Source organism: Stomoxys calcitrans, chromosome 1, assembly GCF_963082655.1.
Source record: "Stomoxys calcitrans chromosome 1, idStoCalc2.1, whole genome shotgun sequence".
Classification (NCBI taxonomy): domain Eukaryota; kingdom Metazoa; phylum Arthropoda; class Insecta; order Diptera; family Muscidae; genus Stomoxys; species Stomoxys calcitrans.
In genome coordinates this window covers 175,097,694-175,124,880 of record NC_081552.1, presented here as the reverse complement: position 1 = coordinate 175,124,880, position 27,187 = coordinate 175,097,694, and the positions used below count along the sequence as shown (strand labels likewise).

General features: G+C 38.3%; 1 protein-coding gene across 8 annotated transcripts in view; it reads left to right on the top strand.

Annotated features, from left to right (window-relative positions):
* Nucleotides 1-27,187, top strand: part of LOC106082465 (supervillin) — a 927,162-nt gene that overhangs the window by 101,424 nt on the left and 798,551 nt on the right. For 5 of the 8 annotated variants that reach the window (XM_059360291.1, XM_059360286.1, XM_059360290.1 and 2 more), the window contains exons 1-3: nt 12,389-12,475; nt 12,550-12,970; nt 19,334-19,717. The exons of the other annotated variants lie outside the window; for them this stretch is intronic. In XM_059360291.1, coding sequence (XP_059216274.1) covers nt 19,403-19,717 — 315 coding nt within the window. In that variant the 5' untranslated portion in view covers nt 12,389-12,475; nt 12,550-12,970; nt 19,334-19,402. Of the gene's footprint in view, nt 1-12,388; nt 12,476-12,549; nt 12,971-19,333; nt 19,718-27,187 lie in introns of those variants that run through there. 8 annotated transcript variants of the gene reach the window in all.

Below are 27,187 nucleotides of genomic sequence, written 5' to 3'. Positions count from 1 at the left end.
ACACTTCATGAAAATTTTCAGCCAAATCGGATAAGAATTGCGCCCTCTAATGGCTCAAGAAGTCAAGACCCCATATCGGTTTATATGACAGCTGTATTAGGTTATGGACCGATTTCAACCATACTTAGCACTGTTATTAAAAATCATAAAAAACACCTCATGAAAAATTGTAGCCAAATCGGATAAAATTAGCGCCCTCCAATGGCTCAAGAAGTCAACATCCAAGATCGGTTTATATGACAGCTACATCAAAACATGGACCGATGTAGCCCATTTACTATTCCAACTAACCTACACTAATAAGAAGTATATGTGTAAAATTTCAAGCGGCTAGCTTTACTCCTTCGAAGGTTAGCGTGCTTTCGACAGGCAGACTGACATACCGGCGAACAGGGCTAGATCGACTTAAATGTCATGACGATCAAGAATATATATACTTTATGTGGTCTTAGACGAATATTTCGAGGAGTTACAAACAGAATGACGAAATTGGGTGTAAAAAGCAATTTCAGGGTGTAGCGAAGTTCAGTTGATAGTTGATTTATGAAATCTAAAAAGTTTCGACGTTTAACGTCAACAAACTTTGATGCTATAGCCAAATAAGGTTGAAAAAGTACCTAAGGACCTTTGTCCCTAGGAGCAAAAGGGTTAGATCTGTGACTGCTATCCGTTTTAGCACAATAGTTACTATCTCCATTATATAGCCGCGTTAAAAAGGAGTGCAGCTGAGCGCAATGTTTCCCAAATGTATCCAAATATGGATTTAGCAACGCAACGCCTAGTGCTATGTAGCTGCTGTGATATTGCTACTAGGTAATGATCCGAACCAATGATGACACCGCGGATCGATAGTACGTTCATGACACTAGATGAAATGCTGTTGCCAATCCCATCATCCTCGTTTTGGTTATTCGCTGTGGCTCAAATACGACTGATGTTAAAATATTTTGCATTGAGGCGAATCGTACCTAGAGACAAGGAGAAACGATGCCTTTACATTCGGCTGACTATGAAACCAGGGTTGAACTCATATCTTGTTTCATTACAAAGCTTTCGTTCAGTTTTGCCATTTCATAGCACTTCCATTAAGGCCCTGCTATCATGCTTTTACTCCTATGGCATTTTCCGCCAGTGATTAAATGGGAATCTTCTCTTAGAAAATACGTATGAGAAAATTTTAAAGCATAGCGTCATTAAGAAATTAAAAGTACTATATTCTAATATTAATTGACAACACTCAAACGCTCGAAGGTGGCATATTCAAATGTTGCATGAATTCTATATTTGTCTCTATATATTGCTTCTCCTAAGAAGCAAACCTAAAATGCAAATTGCTGTCGATTACACATTCTTTTGCCTCCTTATAGAAAAGGCAGATGTGTCACTTGTCCACCTGTCAGCTAAAGTTGATAGAGAAAACTCTCTATGTTCCCACATGTATCCACATACACACACACACACACACATAAATAAGCAAATAAACCATTTTGGCTATTACAAAAATTTTACTTAGAACTTTTCAATGATGTGAAATCAACAAAATATATTTTGCGAAGAAACTTTTCTAGTTTTTCAATCATGTGAAATTAGAAAAAAAAACGAAAATGTGTTTTGCGTAGAAAGTTTTCTAGCCTTAGAATTCTTGAGTCACACACAACATTTTCTATTTATTCAACAAATAGCCGAGAACAATGTATTGAACATTGCGTCCATAACCCAAGTATACAGAATTTTGTTTATTTTTTTTTTAACTTTTTTGCACATTGCGGTTGTTATCCAAAAGGCTTTCTATTCTGGCCTCAAGTATGGATATGGTTAATATAGGCTATGGCCATGTGTTGGCTAGTTGCTACCTTTATTCTAATGGCTATTTTTAGTCCATTGAAGCCATTTTCACTAATTGGGTGGAGAAAATGCAAAACTGCTGCTGCTATCGCCACCTTGTGTTTTTGTGTTCTTCAAATTAATGAATGGGAATTTTTCATATGCACGCGCGAATTACAACGCATTTGCAGCTCAAAAGTGCTAGTTGACTTTTTACAATTGTTTCTAAGCGATTTAGAGATTGAATTTTTAAGCACAGAATTGCAAAGCATTGTTTAACCCGCAAACCGTCTTCTACTCAAAAAGATAATATTGAACTTTTTTACGCTATTGTAAGCATCTAAAGGCGCGAGTTCCTTAATGTTTGACGTGGGATTCACAATATTGAAGGCATCCTCAATATCAAGGAATGCTAACAATTTATTTTTTATTGGCAGGGAGACAGTTTTTTATGTATGCATAAGTAAGCTCGTAAACCTATGTGTCCCGTTATGATACCAAAAGCTTTACTGACCTCCTGCTTACTTCATTTCAGTAATTGCCCCCTCCTCTCACGATGCGTATCACCCCATAGGATTTTCGCCGTCCTACCGACCGTTTCGCTTTTCCACAGTGTTACTTCGGGCTTTATTGGTGGCAGTTCTCTAGCCTACACTGCCAAATTGTCTGTTTTCTCATTTACAGTTACTCCGTTATGGCGCGGCACAAAAACGATGCGAATCATGCCGTCCTGAGAGAAGGCGTTAATCTCTTAACATTCCATGACTGTTCGTGGTCTTACCGTCCTGGTTGTTATTACCCTTACGGCCTGTTTATTGTCCGTAAAGATGTTCATACTCGACGTCCTAGTGTTAACACCACACCACCTCATGCATTCCGTGACCACCCGGATCTCCGCCAAGTTTATTGACTGCAATTCTCTAGCCTTCACTGCCAAATCGTCTATTTTCTCATTCCCAGTTACTCCGCTATGACCCGGCACACAAACGATGCGAATCGGGCCGTCCTCAGAAAAGCCATTAATCTCTTTACATTACAAGACTGTTCGTGGTCGTACCGTCCTGGTTGTTATTGCACTTACGACCAGTTTACTGTCCGTAAAGATGTTCATGCTCAACGTCCTCGCGTTAATACCACACTACCTCATGCATTCCGTGATCACCTGTATCTCCGCCTACAGGACCGTATTATGGTCAGGCAGTCTTAAACAGATCTCAGTCCCTGGGTTCTCAATATAGATCCCCAGGCCCACTCTGTCCTCTAGTTTTGATCCATCCGTGTAACATGACCTTCCAGATAGCTATACTAGGGTTCCGCCAATCCAGGACTATGCTGTTTGCAGCAGTGTCTCGCACTCGACCTCTTCCAGATTTCCTATCGCAGCCTCTATTATATCGTGATGGTATGAGCTGCTCCCCTACTCAAGCCATTCTCCCATTGCCTTAAGTCTCATATCCGCAGTGGCTTCCTCACACTTAATCTGTATGTCTATGGGTCGGATATCTAGAATAGTTTCCAGTGCCCTAGTGGGCGTTATCCTCATCGCTCCGCCTATGCCAAGACAACATGTTGTCTGAACCTGTTGTACGGTCCTTATGTTGCACTTTTTCTCCATCGTAGTCCATCAAACTATTGAGGCGTAAGTAAGTATTGGTCTAATCACGCTCCTGTAGAGCCAGTTGACTATCCTTGGATTCAGTCCCCATTTTGAGCCTATGGCCCATCTATAGTCATATGCCATCTGTATGACCCTTATACATAGCCGTTTCGGATACTTACTCCTTAGAAGATTTATAACATTGTCTGCGTAGCAGACGGGTTCAAATCCCTCCTCAGTCAGCATCCTTAATATGTCATTTATGATGGTCACCCACAGGCGTGGCGATAAAATGCCCCCCTGTGGCTTGTTTTATGCCATTTTCTCCCTTATATTTATGTCATGCACCACACAATTTATTCACCAGTTCCTTAGCAAATGGTTTATCCAATCTTTAAGGACCGGGTCCACCCGATGCTGGTCTAAGGATCCTTCGGTAACAAAATGTACGGTTTTTCTATTATATGCATAACCTCGTGCAAGGCAGTCTCCACCGACCATCCCTTGGCATAGTCATGCTGTTTGTCTTTGAGCAGTTCGCTGGATGTCCTACTCTTTATCATGGTATCCCCAATACGTTACATGGTTTAGAGTAGAAAGGACGTAAGGCTTATAGGTCTGTAGGCCTTTGGTGTCGCATAACTTGCCATATCGAGCTTGGGTATAAATACCACCCTTGCCTCCTGCCAGGCTTTTGGGGTATATGCAAGCCCCAAGCACGCTGTGAAAATATTGGCCAGGTGGGGCGCCAGATAGTCTACCTCCCTCTGTAGTAACGCCGGAAATATTTCATCAGGTTTGGGTGACTTAAATGGTTTGAAGCTCCTCAAGGACTCTTTCCCTATAAATTCTGTAATGATTAGCCTTCGGTCAACATCATAATTCCAAGATTCCGTGAGTCCCGTCGTATCCTGTGGAAAATGCTTTTTCATCAAAAGCCTCAATATGTCCTCCGTTGTCTCTGCTCTCACTCCCATGTGGTTTTCTAACGTTTCAGTTTGGACATGGGTTTTTGAGATAAACTTTGTGGCGTCATTAACGCTTTCGACCTGTTCGAAAGTTTCCAGTAGGCACGTTTTACCGCTTTGGTATTTTATTGTATTCATTGAGCCGTATGTAGCACACATCCCAATATACTTCCGCGAATTTACGACGTGCTCTGTAAAAAGTCTGAGGACCTCTTTCCCAATATTGTGAATCTCCCCGGTCATCCATGGTTTTTCTGGGGCTGATTTCCTTTCCAAAAGAAGACAACTATCTTCGAAAGACCCTACCAGCGCAGTCATAATCCTGTAGACATTATCGCCAATGTCTTCTATGCTTGGACAATCTAAATTATCTTTTCCAAGTCTTCTTCTGAGTAGCCTTCCGAATTTTATCTAGTTGGTTTTCAATATATTACGGAAGCTTATCGGATTCGGCGCTGGCCGTGCGATTCTAAACCTAATGTGGCGATGGTCAGAGAAAAGTATTCTATGTTCCCCCTCATCGATTGGATTTTCCGAACATATCGTCACATCCAAAACCTCCTCGCCTTATTGAGGTCTTCGGTTTTGGGTAACTATAAATTTTATATGATCCATATTTATATTCAAAAACATATTATAACATTATTTATATCCCAAATTAACCAACTGACTCTCTTTTATACCGACCGTTACTCCAAACATTAAGAATTATGGGATCAGATGCAGAATGCACTAATAAGGGGAAGTCATGCGAACAGCTGAGTAGAATTTTTTGTAATTTTGATTTGATTGTGCAGTAAATCTAAATGTCAGCTAAGCATCAAAACAGTATTATAATGATGAAAATACATTTGTAGAAGATAAGTTGTAAAACAAAGATTATTTCTAAAACCACTTCGACATTTCAGTTTACAGCATTTGCCACTCAAGGTAGTTTCATTGAGGGTAGATTTTTGTTGTTGTACTATGACCCTCCCTCTTAATTGAACTATGGATTAGATGCAGCTTTCAATTTTCTTCATTAGACAAGAAAAAAGGGCACTACAAAATTGGCTTTGAACCTCTATATATTTACAAAACTACCTGACATATTGAAACCAAAATTCAGATTTAGTGTATCTCTTATTCTCTATCAAATCGCATTCAAAAATATTGACTTTAGAAGTGAAAACGGACACTATAATTCGATCACAGACTGAACTAAATATAAGAAATACATTTGCACTCATTTTGCTGAGGAAATTTCATTTCGATCACAAGATGATACAGAGAAAGCCGTCAAATTATTAACTGACGGTTTAGCTAACGCGACCAAAGCTTTTCATCAATGCCATCAACTAGTATCGACAGCCTTATCAGAGAGAGAAGTGATCTCAGAAAAAAATATCAAGACATCGATCTACGAATTTGAAAAGAAGTCTCCGAAAAAGTCAGAAGAAACTAAACGCCGCATTAAAAGAAGCTGAAGAACTTGCCCTCAAGAACTACTTACGTAGCTTGGAACCATCAGAAACAAATGACTTCAATCTTTGGAAAACCACAAAAAGCATGCGCAGACCTATTGGTCACCAATCTTCAGTACATCTGGAATCTGGCTCCTGGGCAAAGGATGAAGAAGAAAAAGTTAACGGTTTTACAAAAACCTTCAAGCAGTTTTCACACTTAATGACACTCTAAATAGTTCCGTTCTTCCAAACCTTCAAACTAAAGCTTTTGAATATTCTGTGGTAAATATAGTGAACAATTCGTTGCGTTTGACGCTTAATGTAATCGAATTATCTATAAAAGATTTAATGTCTATGAAATCGCCAGGTGTAGATGGCATTAACCCAAAAATGATAAAAAGAACTCCCGCAATCAGCTGTCATAATATTGATATTCATCTTCAATGGCATAAGACGTCTTGGAAATTTTCCCCAATCTTGGAAAGGATCTGAAATAGACCATACCCAAATAAAGTTGCATAGACCCATAAGTCTCCTATCAATTTTATTAAAATTATTTGAAAAAAAAATTACGGACAAAAATAAAACTTTATATTTGAACAACAGCGTAATGCCCGATCACCAGTTCAGTTTTTGGAAGAGCCATAGCACCGCAAAACAAGTACGCCGTATAACAACTTCTATGAGAAAAGCATATGAGCAAAAACAGTACTGCTCAGCGTTGTTCATAGACATCTCCCAAGCGTTCCACAAAGTGTGACATGAAATACTAGTCTACAAAGTACGTAGATTGTTACCAGCCAATACCCGTGAATTGTTTGCAAATTTTCTTTCAAATAAGTCATTTAGGATGAAATTCAGAGGCACTGTCTCATTTATCAAAAATATAAATCCCGGCGTTACACATGGAATCGTATTGGTTCCTATGCAATACATTTTATGTGCTGCAGACATGCCTACTACCGACACAACGCCCACGTCGACTTTTGCAGATGATACTGGTTTTATGAACATTCATCGTAATCCGATAAATGCGTCTAAAGAGTTACAAATACACGTGTGAGAGCTAGAAAAACGGCTTCAGAAATGGTGAATTGTAGTGAATGCTAGTAAGTGCACCCATGTAATTTTTACTCTTAATAGAGGATAATAGAGAATAAGAATAACCATTTACACTCAATGCAACATAAATAAATTGAGGACTCAGCCCAACGCCCTTGCTCGAGATCTTCTGAACTTCGAAGGACATGTGAAAGTTTCAATAAACAGAATATGAAAAAAACAAGTAAAAGCGTGTTAAGCTCGGCCGGGCCGAATATTATTGCCCAAAAAGTAATTGCGGATTTTTCATATAGTCGGCGTTGACAAATTTTTTCACAGCTTGTGACTCTGTAATTGCATTCTTTCTTCTGTCAGTTATCAGCTGTTACTTTTAATTTGCTTTAGAAAAAAGTGTAAAAAAAGTATATTTGATTAAAGTTCATTCTAAGTTTTATTAAAAATGCTTTTACTTTCTTTTAAAAAATCCGCAATTACTTTTTGGGCAACCCAATATATACCCTACACCATGGATCGCATTTGTCTAGTTCTTTTCCCGGCATCTCTTCTTAGGAAAAAAAGGACATAAGAAAAGATTTGCTCTGCTATTAGAGCGATATCAAGATATGGCCCGGTTTGGACCACAATTAAATTATATGTTGGAGACCTGTGTAAAATGTCAGCCAATTCGAATAAGAATTGCGCCCTTTGAAGAAGAAGTTAAAAAGAGAGAACGATTTATATGGGAGCTGTATCAGGCTATAGACCGATTCAGACCATAATAAACACGTATGTTGATGGTCATGCGACGAACCGTCGTACAAAATTTCAGGCAAATCAGATAAGAATTGCGCACTCTAGAGGCTCAAGAAGTCAAGACCCAAGATCGGTTTATATGGCAGCTATATCAGGTTATAAACTGATTTGAACCATACTTGGCACAGTTGATGGAAATCATAACAAAACACGTTGTGCAAAATTTCATTCCAATCGGATAAGAATTGCGCACTCTAAAGGCTTAAGAAGTCAAGACCCCAGATCAAGCTATATCAAAACATGGACGGATTTAAACCCTACTTAGCGCAGTTGTTGGAAGTGATATGAAAACACCACGTGCAAAATTTCATTCCAATCGGATAAGAATTGCGCCCTCTTATATGGCAGCTATATCAAAACATGGACCGATATGGTCCATTTGCAAACCCAACCGACCTACACAAATAAGACGTATTTGTGCAAAATTTCAAGCGGCTAGCTTTACTCCTTCGAAAGTTAGCGTGCTTTCGACAGACAGACGGACGGACATAGTTAGATCGACATAAAATGTCACGACGATTAAGAATATACTTTACTTTACTTTATGACGTCTCAGACGAATATTTCGAGTAGTTACAAACAGAATGACGAAATTAGTATACCCCCATTCTATGGTGGAGGGTATAAAAACGATTATATTGACTTTTGCCATTTTTGACCACGGTCGTGACACTGTGCGGTGTTCCTTCTTAAAAATTAAAACGACCCCTATTCTGTCTGTCTACTCTCCAAGTACATATGCTGTCAAATGCGACTCCAGAAATCATAATAAGCATACGAGTGACTACATCTGAGGTCACTGTAGCGCAGAGGTTAACATGTCCGCCTATGACGCTGAACGCCTGGGTTCGAATTCTGGCGAGACCATCAGAAAAAATTTTCAGCGGTGGTTTTCACCTCCTAATTCTGGTAACATTTGTGAGGTACTATGCCATGTAGGTGTCGCACTGCGGCACGCCGTTCGGACTCGACTATAAAAAGGAGGCCCCTTATCATTGAGCTTAAACTTGAATCGGACTGCACTCGTTGATTTGTGAGAAGTTTTGCCCTGTTCCTTAGTGGAATGTTCATGGGCAAAATTTGCAAATTTGTGACTACATTTCCCCGCGTCGCATTGTCTTTTGGAGTGATTTCCAGTAAAGATGCATTGATAAATAGTTTTGAACGTTTTCTATCATTCCGGTTATGGGGGCCAAAATCATCTTAGCTCAGAGGCCTTGCTGTAAAAGTCCAGCCTAGATTTATTCTGAGTCCACTCTAGCATTTTTCCTCGGTAGTATGTTATAAATATTCCTGTTCTGTAGTGCCCTTGTGGCTTTTGTCCTTTAAAAGTTTTCTGCAATCCTTCTTTTGAATTATCAAAAAAAAGAGTATAATGCCATGGTTTGCAGTTTCATATATCATTAAAGTGGTATATATGCCTTAAAAGGTTGACGATATGATAGGTTGTAGTTTTTTTTTTCAATTTATTAGAAAGTAATTTAATATCAATCAATTATTGTATTAAATTGGTCATCATATTTGTCCAATTGCTAGAAACCCACCGCCAACGTATTTTATCTTTCAAAGTCTATAAAAAAAAGTTCATTCAACTTATTTTTTTTTTTTTCTTAATTAAAAATGTCTAAAAATAATTGACATACAAGAGAAATGAGTGTTTTTTTCATTCTTGCTTTTAATTACATTAAGCAAATCAGGTGTGATAACACAACGCGTTTTGTGTGTTTTTTTCTCAAGTGCTTTATTTTGAACGGGCGGCTATCGTTATGGTGGTATCTAAGTTGTTGAGATCTGCCAAAATGAAAGAAAAGATATGTGCACTTGAATACCCACAAAAACTTTCGTTTTCTTTTTGTGGTGAAGTAAGAAAACTAGAGAAATGGCGAAACATATCGAACTCCGCAATAATAAATTAGTTTCAAATTATCTGCGTACATTTTTCTTCACAATTAATTGAATGGACGTCAAAGCAACAAATCAATTATATGCCGTTCGAATTCAACTCAAGTCAAAATATCTATCATATTCATTAGCCTCTCATCATGATCTGCACGCTCTCTCTCTCTCTCATCCTCTTTTTCGATTTCAGAGTTCCCATTTCCAACGATAGTTGTTAATAGCTTTCATTAAAGGAAAATCAAATACAGATTTTGAAAAATATATCTGTTAATTAAATGCTCTTGTAGTCAAAATTGGCTACAACATTTCATTAAACATTCTGAAAAAAAATATATATACATATATAACAAGTTTTAATTTGCAACCAACTTCATAGTTTACAATAAATAATAAATAATAACACAACCTAGTCGGATACATAGAGGGAGGGTTCTCTCGCTGTCAAGGGATACATAATGGTAGCATTTCTTGACGTTAAAGGTTCTTTCAATAACATAACCTAGCCAACGCAGCCGTTGTATTTTGATGTGTGTAACTATGCAATCGTCGTCATAAAGCTCGTGGTTCATACGTCGCCTATATTCTCCATTAACGCAAACTGGTCCATATATGTTTTACGAAGAATCTTTATCTCAAATACTCCAAGCACTGCCTGATCTGCTTTCACAAGTACCCATGCTTCAGAACCAGAACAGCACGGGTAGTATCAGTGTCTTGGGATCTGTGGATCTCAAAAAATGGGTCAGCAGAGGAACACCTCAAGGAGGTGTACTGGCTCCTCTACTTTGGAATATAGCCATTAACAATACATTATTGTCTCTGGAAGAAAAAGGTGTAAAAGTGATCGTGTATGCTGACAACGCCCCAATTGCGGTTAGGGCAAAGTTTCCCAGCACTCTAAGAGATTTACTTTAGGAAGCTCTACGTCCAACAACGAAGTGCCTACAGTGGCATCTTACTCCTTGGGTAGGAGAGAATGTTTCACTTTCAGAAACCGCTTTTTGATAAAAAGCACTGTACCACTATTCCTGATAGAACCGATTGGAACAACGATATCCCTGGTTACAGAAGTTACATAGACTTTTATACGGATGGTTCCAAACTAAATGTCCAGGTGGGCTTCGGGGTGCACTCTAAAGAAATATAATTTGTCATATCGAAAAGGGTACCCGACCACTACAGTGTGTATCAAGCGGAGATCCTTGCAATTAAGGAAGTGATGGAATTGCTAAGATGTAATGTCATTATGACAATTGGCATAAATATCTTCTCAGACAACCAGGCGACCACTAAATCCCTGCAGAACGTATTTTTGAACACAAAAACTACGCTCTCTCAAGGAGATGGCTGAACAGTTCAAAATTCACCTGTTCCGGGTGCCGGGCCACAGAAATATGCCAGGGAATTGTAAAGCGGACGAGTTTGCGAGACAAGGAACTACCCTACACATTCTAGGGATACCGGAATCTGTATGTATGCCTCTAGCGACATATAAGCAAAGTTACCCTACACATTTCAGGATACTGCAATCTGTGGATATGCCTCTAGCGACATGTAAGCTAATTTTTGAGAACCTGGCCCGAAAGAAAACGAATGATAGATGGTCACAAAGAGGGGGCTGTGAACATTCCAAAACTATGTGGCCTAATCTAAACTTGAAGGGGTCTACGGCTTGGCTGTCATTGGCTAGAACAGACGTCTCAGTCATTGTGCCCGTCATGACAGGTCACTAATCGGAAAAAATGCTGACAGACTGAGAGTTGCCAGCAACGACTTTTGCAGAAGCTGTGAGAACATCGAAGAAGAAGAGACTTCACCTTCTGTGTGTGTGTCGCGCACTAGCAGCTAGAAGGAGTTCCACTTTAAGTACTCATTTCTTTGAGAACCTGTCTGATTTAAGGGATGTGAACATTCGCAAGTTATTGGGTTTTTTAAAGCGATCTGGTTGGTTAAACGGTAGGAACTAGAAGGTATATTCCTTCATCTGTTCCTGTGGTATCACAATGGACGAAAACGTCTAAGTGAGTCTGATGGCAGACTGCCACTTAAACCTAACCTTACACCATAGGATATCGGGTATACTTATCTAGTCATTTCGTTTGTAACACCTCGAAATTTTGATTTGCGACATTATTAGCTATATCTTCTTGATTGTCTCGACATTCTAGCCCTATCCGTCCGGCAGTCGGAATCACGAAAGCGCTTGAACGAGTGAAGATATCCGCTTGAAACTTTGCAGATATATTCTCATTGATGTAGGTCATTGGGAATTGCCAATGGGCCATATGGGTTCAGATTTGGATATAGGTCCCATATAAACCGGTCTCCTGATTTTACTTCCTGAGCCTCTGGAAACCGAAATTGTAATCCGATTTGATTGAAATATTTCACAGAAGGTTTTGTCATGACTTCCAAAATCTGTGCCAAGTGCGGCTCATATCGCTCAATAATCTGATCTAGCTCCTATTGGGTGGTGGGTATAAAAAGGATTAGAAATGTATCAATGATGATGGGTATTCTCATGAAACTTAAATAGAATTAGAAATATATCCATGGTGATGGGTATTTAAAGTCCAGGCCGGTCCAACTTGATACGTTGTTGTTTTCTTTAAAATATTATAGCATTGCTGTTGGCAACCCTTTCTAAACCATTTCCTCATTAAGTGCGCGCGCATCAAGTACGTAAATGGATACCTCTTGAGATAGCTTTGCTCTCGCTCTCCCTCTCTCTTCTGCTCTCGCTCTTAAAAAACTGGTGATCGATCTCTCGTATAGTTTTTCATACTCAGTGTGGGGTGGTGTTGTTCGCTGACGGACTGACTGCTACGATTGTTGGGGTACTTTGGTGTTGCAGACACCCAGCAGCAGCAGCAGCAGCATTCCAATGTGTGAGATATTGCTAAAGTTTTCATTGTTTTTGTTGAAATGTTTTGATTTTCTTTTTATTTTGTTGTTGTTGCAGCTTACGTTTGTTTTGGCGGGGGCTGGCTCTTTCTTGGGCGCTGTTTCATTGTTTTTTGTTTAGCACACCATTTAGTGTTGGAGCGCCACATCTATAGATGTATGTACTCGTATGTGCTCAATTGAGCCGTTTTGAGTAGAGCGAGCATGGGTTTTTGTACGTTTAGTTTTGTTTCGAATTTTAGTTATTTTTAAGATTTTCGCCCGTTTAGAAGTGCAGTCAGTCAGACTGTCAATTAGTCAAGTCAAGTCAGTGGAGCTGTTGCTGGTTAATGCTACTGCGGCTCTCTTATAGATTTAAGCGTTAAATTACATGCGAATGCGATAAAAAAAAACATCCAACGATTAATTTAAGTGTAAAACGTTTTGGGCTATTCATAAAAAAAGTGCGAAGAAGCGCCTCTTTTTTTTGTTATTCTTTGGTACTAAAAAGTTCAGAGTAAAAAAATGTTTTTTAAAAACTGAAGTGTTTTATTTTTAAACTATCATATCTTTATAATATATGACATCAAAAAAAAAAAAACAGAAAACTTATGAAATAAAAATTTTGTTTTTTTATTGAGGATTATGTGATTATCGAAAATTAAAGAAACAAAAATTAAAAAAACAACAAATTTTAATAAAATGTTACGCTTTGATTATCTTGGCTGACTTGAGTGTTTCGAAAATAGAAATATTTGTCAAATTTCAAAAAATCGAAAAAAAAGAATAAACAGTGTTGCAATTTCTTGTTGTAATTTTTTCAGTTTGCCTAAACAAATTTTGCTTTGCGCGTGTGTGTGTGTGATTTCTTTTTCTTAATTTTTGTAATTTTAATTTTAATTCTCTTATTTATGTATATTTGATGTTGTCATGTAAATTCGTGTTGTGTTATTTCTTTTCTATCCCTTTTAATTTATCTCTAACACTACAAGAGGAGAAAAAGAAGAAGCGGCAGCAGCAGAAATAATTGGCCTTTTGCCCAGTATTTCGCAGTTTGTCTTTTTGTGGGAAATTTTCGATGTCTACGCGTTGTTTGTTCACGTTTCGCGTTATATTTTGGTTTGGGGCATTTTTTTCCGGCAAAAAATATTTGTCTAACGTAAATTGCTTTAACCCTTGAATGCGTATTAGTCACGTTTGAAGAGAGAGACGGCGACGAAACTGATCGAAAGACAAATTCATTAGTTCATTGAATTCATGGAAAAATTAATTTATCTGGAATTGAATTACCCAAGAAATATAGTGAATGACAAATTACACACATTCGAAATATGCAAATACTGGCATAGACGAGTGTCTTTTTGGCGTGGCTTTCAGAAGGCGCCGCCGTATGCCGGTTAAATAGCTGTCAAGTTGTAACAACAATCGCTGGTAGAGGTTAGCATTTAGCATTAAACCCACGCTGTTAACAAAATATTGATGTTGGAGATTAAAAATTTTAAATACTTATGTTTAATGCATAAAGGTGTCTTTGCACGCTATGACAAAAAATGGAAATTTTCGCATGAACTAAAGGGCTACAGAAGCCCAAAAGAATTAACGGTTGCTTGTGTGGCACCAAGTAATCGTCATGTTACACTACTCAAATGATGCCCAAGATAACATTGACTGGCGTTTGGTAGTCGCCAATTTGGTAGTCGGACAATGAAAAGCAGATCACTTATTATTGAGCATAAACTTGTATCAGACAGCACTCTTTCACTCATAGAAAAAAGTTTGCTGAAATAGCAAACACTTTCTGCTGAATATTAGTATTTAATTTTGCTTCTATTGTAGCAGTAGTTCTGCTACTACAGCAGTAGTACTGTAATTTCAGAGTAGCAGGCTTACTGCTGAAAAGTCTGTTGTTTGCTGAAAATGACTGCTGCCCAAATATGAAGTGGATGTTAGAAGAAAAAACAAAATACTTATGTAAATGTGTGTCTCAGTGGATGTTAATAATCACCACTAAGTGTATAATTTCCATAATCTTTTTTTCTTTAAATTGAGATACAAAAGACCACATTGTGCACATTTGTAGAGTAATAACAAAAAATGTGAGGTAGCTCAGCCACATTTCGAAATGTATACCAATGGATGGATCAAATTAAAATCATTGCTTCCAACTAAATTTCTAAAAAAAATTCTAAAAAATGCTTCAAGTAATCAAAACAAGTAACAGGCAATCATAAAAAGTAGCATGCAAATTTTTTTTCATCAGACTTGTGTACTCAAAACAGCCGATTTTGTTTGCTTACACAACAGCCCTATGTTTGCTGAAAAATCAGTTATGTCTGTTTTCCGCTTTTCATAAGACAAGAACTGAATTTTTAGCAAACAATTTTGCTGTTTTGAATAACAAATTTGGTTGAGTGATGATATGAGAGAAGCATCCCTGCTGTTCCTTAATGGAATGTTCATAAGCAAATTTGCATTTGCAGGACAGAAGAAAAGATTTATTTTATAGAATTTTGTTTTTATCTTTTTCTATTTTTATGATAACTTTATAGTACTACCAGCTGAACCTCTTCGCTGCGCCTTCATTAACACCACGCGAAAAATATGTTTATACTATGTGTAGCTGCCCAGAACAATTTACTTGTCTACTCCAAATTGGCAAATATTCCCATTTGGGGACGGGTTTTGGAGTCCCATATTGTCATGACCTCCCCCTTCTGATATCAACAAATAATAAAGCCTATTGCTCCTTCTAGACCATATTCATAATCTACTCCTTAATATCTTTTACTTGGGTCCTTCAATGTCTCTATCGTCCAATATGCCTATTTGGGGGGGTTTTGGGTCCGGGTGGGCCCCTTGGATACTTGTACCCAATATTTATTGTCAAATTAATTCTCTACTCCCGAATACCTTTCATATGAGTCCCATATTGTCCCGATCGTTCCACTTTTATTTTTGGGTGGTGGTTTTGGGGTAAGGTGGAGGGTCCGCCCCCTAAGGATATCAACAAATTATATTGCGTATAGCTCCTTCCAGACTATATTCGTAATCTACTCCCTAATACCTTTGATTTGAGTCCCATATTGATGTTATCATCCAATATGCATATTTGAGGGTGTTTGGGGTCGGGTCAGCCCCCTAGGTACCTGGACGCAATTTTTAATATCAAGTTTGTACCCTACCTGGATACCTTTCATTTGAGTCCCATATTGTCCCTATTGGTGTACTTTTAGTTTTGATTGGCGCTTTTGATGTAAGGGGGAAGGTCCGCCCACCTTCCGTTAACAAAAAATTTTAGAGCCTATTATTCCTTCCAGACCACCTTACACATTCCGTGAAAATTTCAAGAAATTAGCTGTTTTGGAGTCTATACGGAGCAAACAAACACACTTTGAGTTTTATATAATAGAAAGATAGGTGCTTAAACTACCTAAAACAACAATTGTTTAAGCTCGTCTCGAAAAATAGTGCCGCAAACAACGGCAATTAAATTCCTAATTTTACTTTTCTTTATTTAAAGCACTGATAGGTTGTTTAAAGCACTGATAGGTTGTTGATAGGATAAATACCATATGATCAACTTTGACCACTGTGCTCTCTCTTCTGTCTCAAAGGGGTACAGTTTAGAGGGTTTATGACACCTTCTTGTGGCAAAACTCGAAGACAATCTAACGATATCCGCGAAATCACGCGAGACCCTTAAAAAATCAAGATTAAATTCTTCAACGGGCCAAATTGGACAATATTTGGGTACAGCTACCATATCAACCTATCTGCCGATTTAGGGCTCTTAAACCCATAACAGAATTTCTTGTCTGATTTCGCTGAAATTTGGATCAGCGAGTTGCACTAGGTTCCCCGATACCCATCCCAATACACGTGTCTAGTACGGTAGAGATCGGATCATATTGGGATATAGACGGCATATAAACCGATCTTCCGAATTAGGATCCTGCACCCATTGAATGCGCATTTTTTGTCCGATTTGTCTGAAATTCGGAGCGGTGTTTAATTTAAGGAGGCCACCGTAGCACAGAGGTTAGTATGTCAGCGGTAGTTATCCCTTCCTTAAGCTGGTGACACTTGTGAGGATTATTTGTCATGTTAAAACTTCTCCCCAAAGAGGTGTCGCACTGCGGCACGCCGTTCGGGCTAGGCTATAAAAAGGAGGACCCTTATCATTGAGTTAAAAACTTGAATCGGACAGCTCGCATTGATATGTGAGAAGTTTGCCCCTGTTTCTTAATGGAATGTTCATGTGCAAATTTGTAATTTGAAGTGTAATTTACGAAAGTGTTAAAATACGAAAATCGATCATGCGTAACTGCATGAAATTTGAAAATAAGGGTTATTTTTTGATCAGACCTCGTATATGTTATTGATCGTGGTAAAACTCTAAGACCATCTAATGATGTCCCTGTGTCTGTCCGTCCGTCCGTCTGTTGTTATCACGCTACAGTCTTCAAAAATTGAGATATTTAGCTGGAGTTTTGCACAGATCCGTATTTCTTTAATACAAAGGTCAAATTCTTGAACCAGCCGAATCGAACCATACTTGAATATAGCTGTCATATAGACCGATCTGCCGATTTAAGGGTCTTAAGTCCATAGAAGGCACATTTGCTGTTCGATTTCGGTGAAATTTGTTAAACATCCCGTCGTCCCACTCGAATATGGCCCAGATAGAAAGTTTGCGTTGTTTGCGTTATTTTAAGCCTCCCGTCATCCGTCCAAAATATGATCCAGATCGGACTATATTTAGATAAACTTCCTATTCTGGGTCCCGGGCCACAGAGGTATCCCAGGGAATTGTAGAGCAGACGAACTTGCGAGACTAGGAACTACCATGCACATTCCGAAGGTCTTGAATCTTTTGGTATGCTTCTACTGTACGATTTTTTAAGCCACCCGTCATCCGTCCAAAATATGGTCCAGATCGGACTATATTTAGATATAGCTGCCTGTTCTAGGTGCCGGGCCACAAAGGTATCCCAGAGAATTGTAGAGCAGCTTGCAAGCTTGCGAAACTAGGAACAATCATGCACATTCTAGGGCATCTGGAATCTATGGGTATGCCCTTAGTGATATCTAAGCTAGGTCATCAGAATCTGGTTCGAAGGGCATAAGGATAGGTTATGTTAACTTAGGTAATAGTGGCAGTCCCTTCTGGTGCGAATCGAATTCACTATACCCTCAATGATAATCCATGCACAATACCAACTAGGATACCGGGGCGCTAAGGGTTGTGTCTCAAATTGTGTCTTCCTCAGAACGGAAGCCATGCATTGACAAACCATTCATTGTATACGGTTGAGCATTGACCAGAAGGTGCTGTCCACCAGACCTGAACACCATATATTATGGCACAGGATAGCTGTGAACACCACACAGGCTGGAACATTGAGGTCTGATCTGTGTGGTGTTCATTGCTGTTAAGAGAAGCTTAGCTGCGAGCTACCGGGTGCGTCCACAGGTTACGGATAGTGGAATGCTTCATACGGAGTGTCTGCAACCGCAGTCGCAGACAATCAGCGGTATTAAGCGGAGAGTCTCAGTCAGAGGCCGATATGACAAAGCGGTATGACAATGCGGGTTATTGGCGCCTTTAAAAAACCAATGGCCATCCTGTTCCCGCGGAACAAGCTGGCTCACCTGCAGGAGCTTGACGAGGATCGTCAACTCCACATAAAATGTGACTACAACAATAACCACATCCCGATCGGTATAACAATGACTACCTCATAGTTTGAAACTTTAAGCTCGGAACTGTGTAGTATTCCTAGTTATATAATATTACGGAACGTGGAATGCTCCGTAGGTATACGGAGTATCTACAATCCCGACCGACCTTCCTGAACAATAGGATTTTGAGGAGGAATGTAACCTCCACATACAAATATGTGGCTAATAGAATAATGCCGACTTCATATCTGGTCTGGTAGTATACAGTTTATGTATGACACGAGGGTAAACCATAATTCTCCTCTTGCGGTGTATGTAGCAAGAGTTGCATCTTTTGCATTTCCAAAATATTGGATTTGAAGTTCAGTTTTCGGTCCACCAAAGTTCTTAGGTATATCACGCTTTCAGTAAATGGAATTTTTTCTAGTTTCAAGGAATCAAGTGCCAGGGTTACCTAGTCTAAAAAGAAAATCTACTGTTTTAGACGTTTTAACATCAGAATCATGACGCCTATGAACTCTACCTTTGTATTCCACTAAGTGATGAAATTCAGTTGTTGAAATCCTTCAGTCCGATCCTCTCTAATTTTTAATTCGCATTATTTTTTTTAAGTAATTAAATACAAAGTTGTCGAAGTTTAATGAGAATTTAGTAGGTTTTCCAAAAAAGTTTGATGAGCTCATCTACACAAATTTTAATTGTTCATTATAAGTGGTGGTTAGTAAAGCTTTACAATAGCGGAAATTTAAAGTCATTATTTTTTAAGTGATTCTTAAGATTTCTATCTCTTATTGACATCTAGAATCACATAAAGTATGTGTGCTTTGAATACTCGTAAACATTTACAATACCTAGTGAACTAGGTGTATAATACGCATTTGAGGGTTAATATTTGACGCTAGCAAAAATTTTTTTTGGTATATTTTATTTTGGTATTTATCCATTTTTTTGTCATTTGTTTTCAAATTGTTGTGTTTTATTTTTTGAAGCGAAAATATTTGACGTGAAAATAAATTTATGTATGTGTATATGTGCTTAAAATTTTGTTTATTTTGTTTTATTTCCTTATTTTCAATAGTATTTATATCATAGATTTTCTCGTTTTTCGCTCTTCTCTTCTCCTTTTCTCTCTTCTAGTGTATATATATCTTTACAGTAATTATTCTCTATAATTTGACCAGCTTTCTCTGTAGATATTCTTGTTTTTTTCTGATGTTCGTGCATAGTTTTTGTAGAACACGCTAGACATTATGTTTAAGTTTCCCCTAAAACGTCATCATAACAACAACAACAATAGCAGCGGCAACAATCAATCGTCGAATCATCATCATCACAACAGCAAATCGGCAACGTCACTCAGTAATGAGGGTTTTATTTTTATACGCTGTGGTCATAACCATCTGAACAACAATCCCAAAATTCTACAAAATTTCAGAGACAACAACAGCGGCGGCCCCATCGCCCATGGCGGCAGCAGTAGCAGCATTAACAATAACATCAACAACATCACCGCTAGTCCTCCCGCCAATGTTGCTCCCCACAATAACAAATATGTTGCAAAAAGTGTATGTGTTGCATAATAACCCTCCCATAATGAAAAACCAAACCACAATCAAACATATATACCACCCAATCACCCACCCCAGGCCATTATTCCTAAAAAACAAAGCCAAAGAAAACTTAACCCAAGTGAAAAACCAAAAAAATATGCTTTTATCATTGTCCTTCATAATATGCCGCCCATGTGTTCGTTCGTATGAGTGTTTCAACGTTTGTGTGTGAGCGCGTGTGAGCGTGTTTTTTTTTTGTTCTTGTGCACATGAACTCTTCTTAACTTGGTCTAGTTAATGTGACCCAAAAGCTGAAAAAAGGAATTGCCAACAAATGCATGGACGGGGGGCTGGCCATAAACAAACTCGGCCAATAAAATAAAATGAATGCGATAAACAGGCACCCACCGATGACAGAAAAATATAAAGACGAACGGACAGACGGACATATTGACAAAAAACTAAACGGAACCACATGCTGACTGTATAGCAGCAGGCCTTAGAGTAGGTCAGCTATTAAGGGAGACATATTAACATCAATTTGAGAAAAGAAAAAACGAACGTCTCCATAGATTTGAAATGTCTCTAAACGATATAGCAGACACATTGATCATATTATAAATCAGGCAAAATTTTTAGTGTAAGGGTCAAATGACTGGGGAACCATTAATGCAGTCAATCAAACAAACTACGATTTCGAAGTAAAGGCAATAACTGTGAGAAAGTCGAACAAAAATTAATTTTTGTTGTAGAGAAGGGCGTTTTAGATTAACCTTTGGGAAAGAATGTTGTTGATCTAAAATTGCCATAAAAATAAACATTTTCAGCAGTAAGGTCCTTTATAACCCTATGCCTAGTATTATATGATGAGGGATATACTAATCTAGTCACTCCTTTTCTAACACCACGGTATGCCGACCTCCTACCCTATGTATTCTTGATTGATTTGACGTTCCAAGTCGATCTATCCATCTTCCGATCTAACAAAAATACCTTGACTTGTCCGACATTCTTAGCGACATAGCGATGATATTGAGTGCATCGCTGACAGTCCGGCATTACAGATTACCAACTAGCCAACGACTTCGCATTCGTGAGCACGAGCGCGTGAGCGCATTCTCGTAAGCCTTATCTCCCGGAGAAGGTTATGGTGTGTGGGAAACCTAATTAACCGGTATTTCATGAGTCACTTTGAACTCACTGGGAGGACACCGTGGTGCAGAGATTAGCATGTCCACTTAGGACGCCAAATGCCTGGGTTCAAATTCCGGCGTGAACATCGGAACAAAAATATTTAAGCGGTGGTTATCCCCTTAAAAAATGCTGGCTATTTGAGAACCGGTAGAGATAAGTTTAAATGGTTAGAGCTGAGGTGTTAACGAGATTATGTGGAAAATTTCCACCTAGTCCGAGCGCCTCTTTTCAGGGCCGAAAAGTTTGTTACCTCGGCATTTCCAAAAAATGTTCGGGCCGCCAAATCTTCATTTGTGGCCCGATTTCCAAAAGTGTTTAAAATCCCTACAAAGAAGTAGGGCTTGAGGTACTGGTTTCGGAGATATTTAATTTTTTTATTGTTATTTTTTGAAATTTTCACCCAGATTGGCTTCGTATTTTGAGTTTTACGATGACAATTATGGTTTGATTTTCATTTTGGTGCATGATTCGGATTTGGTGACAAGATCAACAATGACTTTACTGCAGTATACATCAACTTCCGACAATTCAATTTAAAGTTTTTCTGTTTGAAAGTCAAAAAATATGAAACAAATAAAAGCGTGCCAAGTTCGGACACATCGAATCTTGGAAACCTACCTACCACCAGGGCATAATCTTATCATACTTTTATCAACCTTCTGTCAAGACAGCAAAAATTAAAGCTTCTAGGATCCGAACAAGGATGATCGAGAGACCGGTTTACATGGGAGCTATATCAGGTTATAGACTGATTTTGGCCGCACTTGGCACAGTTGTTAGAAGTCATAACAAAAGACTGAATGCAAAATTTCAGTCAAATTGGGCTTGTAAAGGCTCAAAAAGTCAAATCGGGCGATCGGTTATATCGGGGAGCTATATCAGCGGGGAGCGTTATAGAAAGAATTGGACCGTACTTGGCACAGTTGTTGAAAGTCACAACAAAACACTATGTGCAAAATTTCAGCCAAATCGAAAAAAATTGTGGCTTCCAGGTGCTAAAGAAGTCAAATCAGGAGATCGGTTTTAAAATCATCCTTGCCCGAAATGGGTATTTTTGTGAAAAATTTCCGGAAGAATTTATTTTTGACTTTTATCTGCAAAATTCAAAACGAACTATTAAGTTATCTCTATTAATTTTTATACCCTCCACCATAGGATGGGGGTATACTAATTTTGTCATTCTATTTCTTATATATATGTTACAAGGCGCAATTTGACTTCTACAATGTTCAGCATTCAATTTATTTATGGTCCGAATCGGACTATAACTTGATATAGCTCCAATAGCATAACAGTTCTTATAAATTATTCTTTGTTTGCCTAAAAAGAGATTCCGCGCAAAGAACTCGACAAATGCTATCCATGATGGAGGGTGTATAAGATTCGGTCCGGCCGAACTTAGCACGCTCTTACTTGTTTTCTTAGAAAAATCATTGAATTGGACTACCACAGATTGAAGATTTCACATGCGATTGCGATAACCGCATGTGAAATCTTGCTCTAGAAACTCAGGATTTATATGGACAATATGCCGGCGCTCAAATCCTTGCATTCGTGAGCAATGAGGTCAAAGTAACTGCATACATAAATTTTTTCATGAACACTGCTTTAAGGAATAGAGAATATTTCTCTCGTCAATGATTGCAGTCCGATTAAAGTTTTAAGGTCAATAATAAGGGGGGATAACCACCATTGAAATTTTTTTCTGATGTTCATGCCAGGATTCGAATCCAAGCTTTCAGCGTCATAGGCGCACATGCTAACCTGTTCGTTACGGTATGCCAACTCCTCCTCCACAGTGTCCTCTTTAAAAAACCAAATTTGACTTTAAGGGGGGCAAGTAATTTGGGAAGCGCCCCATGGTCTACATGTCTACAGCGGACATGTAGACCGATTCGAAATATATGGCACTCAAATGAAGGATATTTGGAGGCAGAGTAAAAATTGAACATCCTTATTTTGAGGTAAATTTCCTAATTTATAACATTGGAAAAAATTTGTTTGTACCTAAAAACATATATTTGATATCTAAATTTGAGGTCAAGTGACCACTTAGCAAACATGTAGACCGATCCAGATAATATGAAACTCAAATGAAAGTTATTCTGAAGTAGAGAACGAACACATCCAAATTTGGGGTAAATTTTCGAGAAACGCACTGTGGTCGGACTTGTGGCCAAAAAAACATAAAAGCCACATTTTTTACCCGATTTCGCTGAAATTCGGAACGGTGAGTGGTACTATGCCTACCGATGTCTGAACCGAATATGGTTCAAGTATGACTATATTTCGATATAGCTGCCATATGTACCGACTTGCTGATTTTTAATGTTAAATCCATAATTGCCGCATTTATTATCCGATTTCGAAATTTGGAACTGTGAGCTGTATTATACCTACCCATGTCCGAACCGAATATGGTCCAAATTGGATTATATTTCGATATAACTGACACATATACCAATCTACCGATTTTTTTTTTCTTAAGCCTATAATTTCCGCTTTTATTATCCGATTTCGCTGAAATTTGGATCGGTGAATTGTACTATGCCTACCGATGTCCGAACCGAATATGGTCCAAATCGCACTATATTTCCATATAGCTGCCATATAGACGAATCTGCCGAGACCATTTTCAGTTGCTCATAGTAATTTATTAATATTAATATTATTGAAAATGAAAAAAAAAAACTGACAAGTCTGAGAAATCAAAATCTGGAGGCTCGATTTTCACCGTAGATGTATGGTATACTGGACTTTTTTGCTTAGTACTATCCCAAAAATCAGAAACGCGAATTAAGATTAGCATCTTAAGATCACCATTGAGAAGCGCAAAGTGCCTTACGGCTATCATTCAATTTCGAATATTTGTATCTAAAGTTGAATAATTTCAGTTTCTTCTTCCCAAAGGTTTGTCTCCATCTCGTTCATCGTGCATTATTTCTATACGCTTTAGTGACCTCTGCATGATCCCAACAATGAGATCGAGACATTATGAAAGCTATTTCGGACTTGAGTGTCTGGGAACTGTCACTCCCCTAAACAATATGGGACTTAAAGTAACAACAATATTTGCAGAGAAGAGTTTGGAACGCCACAAAGCCAAATGGTCCTATTGACCTGAACAATATAGTAATGAACTTAGAAGTTTGTGATAGTTCAGTGCAAATCTGACATCGTCAATTGGTGTCGCTGTAAATGTAAATGTAATAAAACCAAATGTCGAAATAAGCTTCTTTTTGGAAACCAAATTTTGACAAGTTCCTATAAAAATCAAATTTCCAAAAAAATCTTCCATGAAAAAGATTTAGAACAAAACATGATAACATTTTTGGTAAATAATAAATTCTTATAAAATTTCATGTGATACTAGCCGAACCGGGCCCGCTCCGTTGCGCCTTCTTTAACTCTCTAATATCTTTTTAGGGTTGGGACACTTCGCCTTGAATGTGTACATCGAATTCGTGCCACTGTAGCCTATGTCCAACTGTAACGCTGAATGCCTGCGTTCAAATCGTGGCGATAATATCAGGCAAAATTGAAAGCGGTGGTGATCCCCTCTTAATACTGGCGATATTTGCCATGCATGGTCATGTAAAAAATTCTCCCCAAAGAGATGTCGCACTGCGGCACGTCATTCGGACTCGGCTATAAAAAAAGTCCCTTATCATTGAGATGATCTAATCTATCATAATCTTCTTTTGAGTCCTATATTATTGTATTGGTAAATATTTCCGGTTTAGAGAGACACTTGGTCCTTAATGTAAATATACGCTTTATACTCTACTTTCAAATTCATTCATTTTATATGAGGCCCATAATGGCATGATCGGTAAATAAATTCTGTTGAAGGGTGGGATGGACCCCAGGGACTTTGTCCCGAAAATGAGTATCAGTTTCCCGAAAATCAATCAATTTAAACATCAAATAGCTTTAATATAATAGGGAGGTGTTTTCGGTTGTGGCAGTTCCCCAAACACATGGCTCTTTAATTGAATATCAAATTCGTTGTTTTCTCTCAAGCACCTTTCGTTTGAGCTCTATATTGTCGTGATTGGTCTATATACCCATTTAGCTGCTTTTGGACGGCGCCCGAAGCACCCGACCCCAACAATAGAAACCATGTTTTGTTTTGACTGTGAGAGTGCAAAAAAAATGTTCGAAAGAATCGCATTACCAATCTCCGAGATCTGGTGGTTTTGAAAATTTGGGTAATGAGAAGTGCTTTTTAGGGGAGGGATGGCACTCAGACATTTCGACTCAAATATGGATATCAAATTCGTGCTGCACTCTCAAATCCATTTAATGTGTCAGTAAATATTAATGGTCAGTAAATATGAAATGTTTGGAGGGTGTTTTAGGGCTGAGACGGCCACCGGCCCTTTGCCTTGAAAGTAGATATCAAATTCGTTTTTTGCTCCCAAATACTGTTGATATGAGCTCCATATTGCCATCATCGGAAATAAAGTTCGTTTTAGGGGGCGCTTTAGGGCGTACTCCCAAATCAAATACTTGGCTCCAAAATTGGATATCAAATTCGTTTTCAACTCTCAAAAACCTTGCATTTGTGTCCCATATTGTCAACCTATTTGACTTATTTTTGGATTTTGGATTTTTAATGCCATATTTGTAATCTACTGTCGAATATTTTCATTTGAGGCTCATATTGACATGAACGACGAATATATCAGTTAAGAGGAGTTTTTGGGTTAGGGAGGCTCGCTGGGTACTTGGACCCAAATTGTGATACGATATCCGTTTTCTAATCTCCAATATCTTTCATATGATACCCATGTTGTGCCTATCGGTCCACTTTTAGTTTTGGATGGTGTTGTTGGGGTAGGGACCGCCCCCATCCGATATCTAAAAATTATATAGCCCATGTTTCCTTCCAGACAAACTTACACAATCTGTGAAAATTTTAAGAAAATCGGCTCAGCCATTTTTGATTCTAAGGAACAAACAAAAAAACCGAGTTCCATATAGTCATGATGGGTCATATGCCCATTTAGGGCATTTTTGGGTTGTAGGATGAACTCTTATACTTCGATCTGATTTGGTATGCCAGATTTGTAATCTACTCCCGAATACCTTTCATTTGAGGCCCATATTGACATGAACGCCCAATATGTATGTTTGGGGGAATTTTAGGGTTGGGGCGGCCCGATGGGTACTTAGACCCAAATTTTAATACCATATTCGTATTCTATTTTCCAATACCTTTCATTCGATATCCATATTGTCCCGATCGGTCCACTTTTGATTTTGGGTGGCGTTTTTGAGTAAAGGGGGAGGGTCCGGCCCCTTGCGAAATCAACAAATTATAAAGCCTATTCCTTCTTCCTGACCATATTTGCAATCTACTCCCGAATACCCTTCATTTGAGTCCCATATTGTCATAATCGTAAAAAAAAAACACATTTGGGGTTGGGGCGGCCCCCCAGTTACTTGGATCTAATTTTTAATATCATATTCGTACTCTACTCCTAAATACCTGTTTAATTTGAGTCCGATATTGTCGCGATCGGTCCACTTTTATTTTTGGGTGGTACATTTGGGGTAAGGGGAGGGTCCGCCTCCCTTCCGATATCAAAAAATTATATAGCCTATGTTTCCTTCCCGACCAATCTACACAATATGCGAAAATTCTAAGGTAATCGGTTCAGCCGTTTTTGAGTCTGTACGGAACGAACAAACAAATCGTCCACCCCTTTCCGAAATCAACGAATTATAAAGCCTATTTCTCCTTCCAGACCATATTCGGAATCTTCTCCCGAATACCCTCAATTTGAGTCCCATATTGTCATGATCCTCCAAAAAACTTATTTAAGGGGGTTTTGGGGCGGCCCCCAGTTACTTGGACCCAATTTTTAATATGATATTCGTACTCTACTCCTGAATACCTTTCATTTGAATCTGATATTGTCCCGATCGGTTTACTTTTATTTTTGGGTGGTACATTTGGGGTAAGGGGGAGGGTCCGCCCCCCTTCCGATATCAAAAAGTTATATAGCGTATGTTTCCTTCCAGACCAACCTACACAATCTGTGAAAATTCTAAGGTAATCGTTTCAGCCGTTTTTAAGTCTATACGGAACAAACAAACAAACACAAATTAAATTTTATATATAAGATATTTATATTCATAATATATTTATAATTTTGGCGAAATTTTAACGAAAAGTGTAGAGTTTTAACAAAATATTCCATAGGAGTCAATATTCGACGAAATTTCATATAAAAGTCTGATTTTGATAACATATTTAAGGAAACAAAATTTTTTTTTGAATGG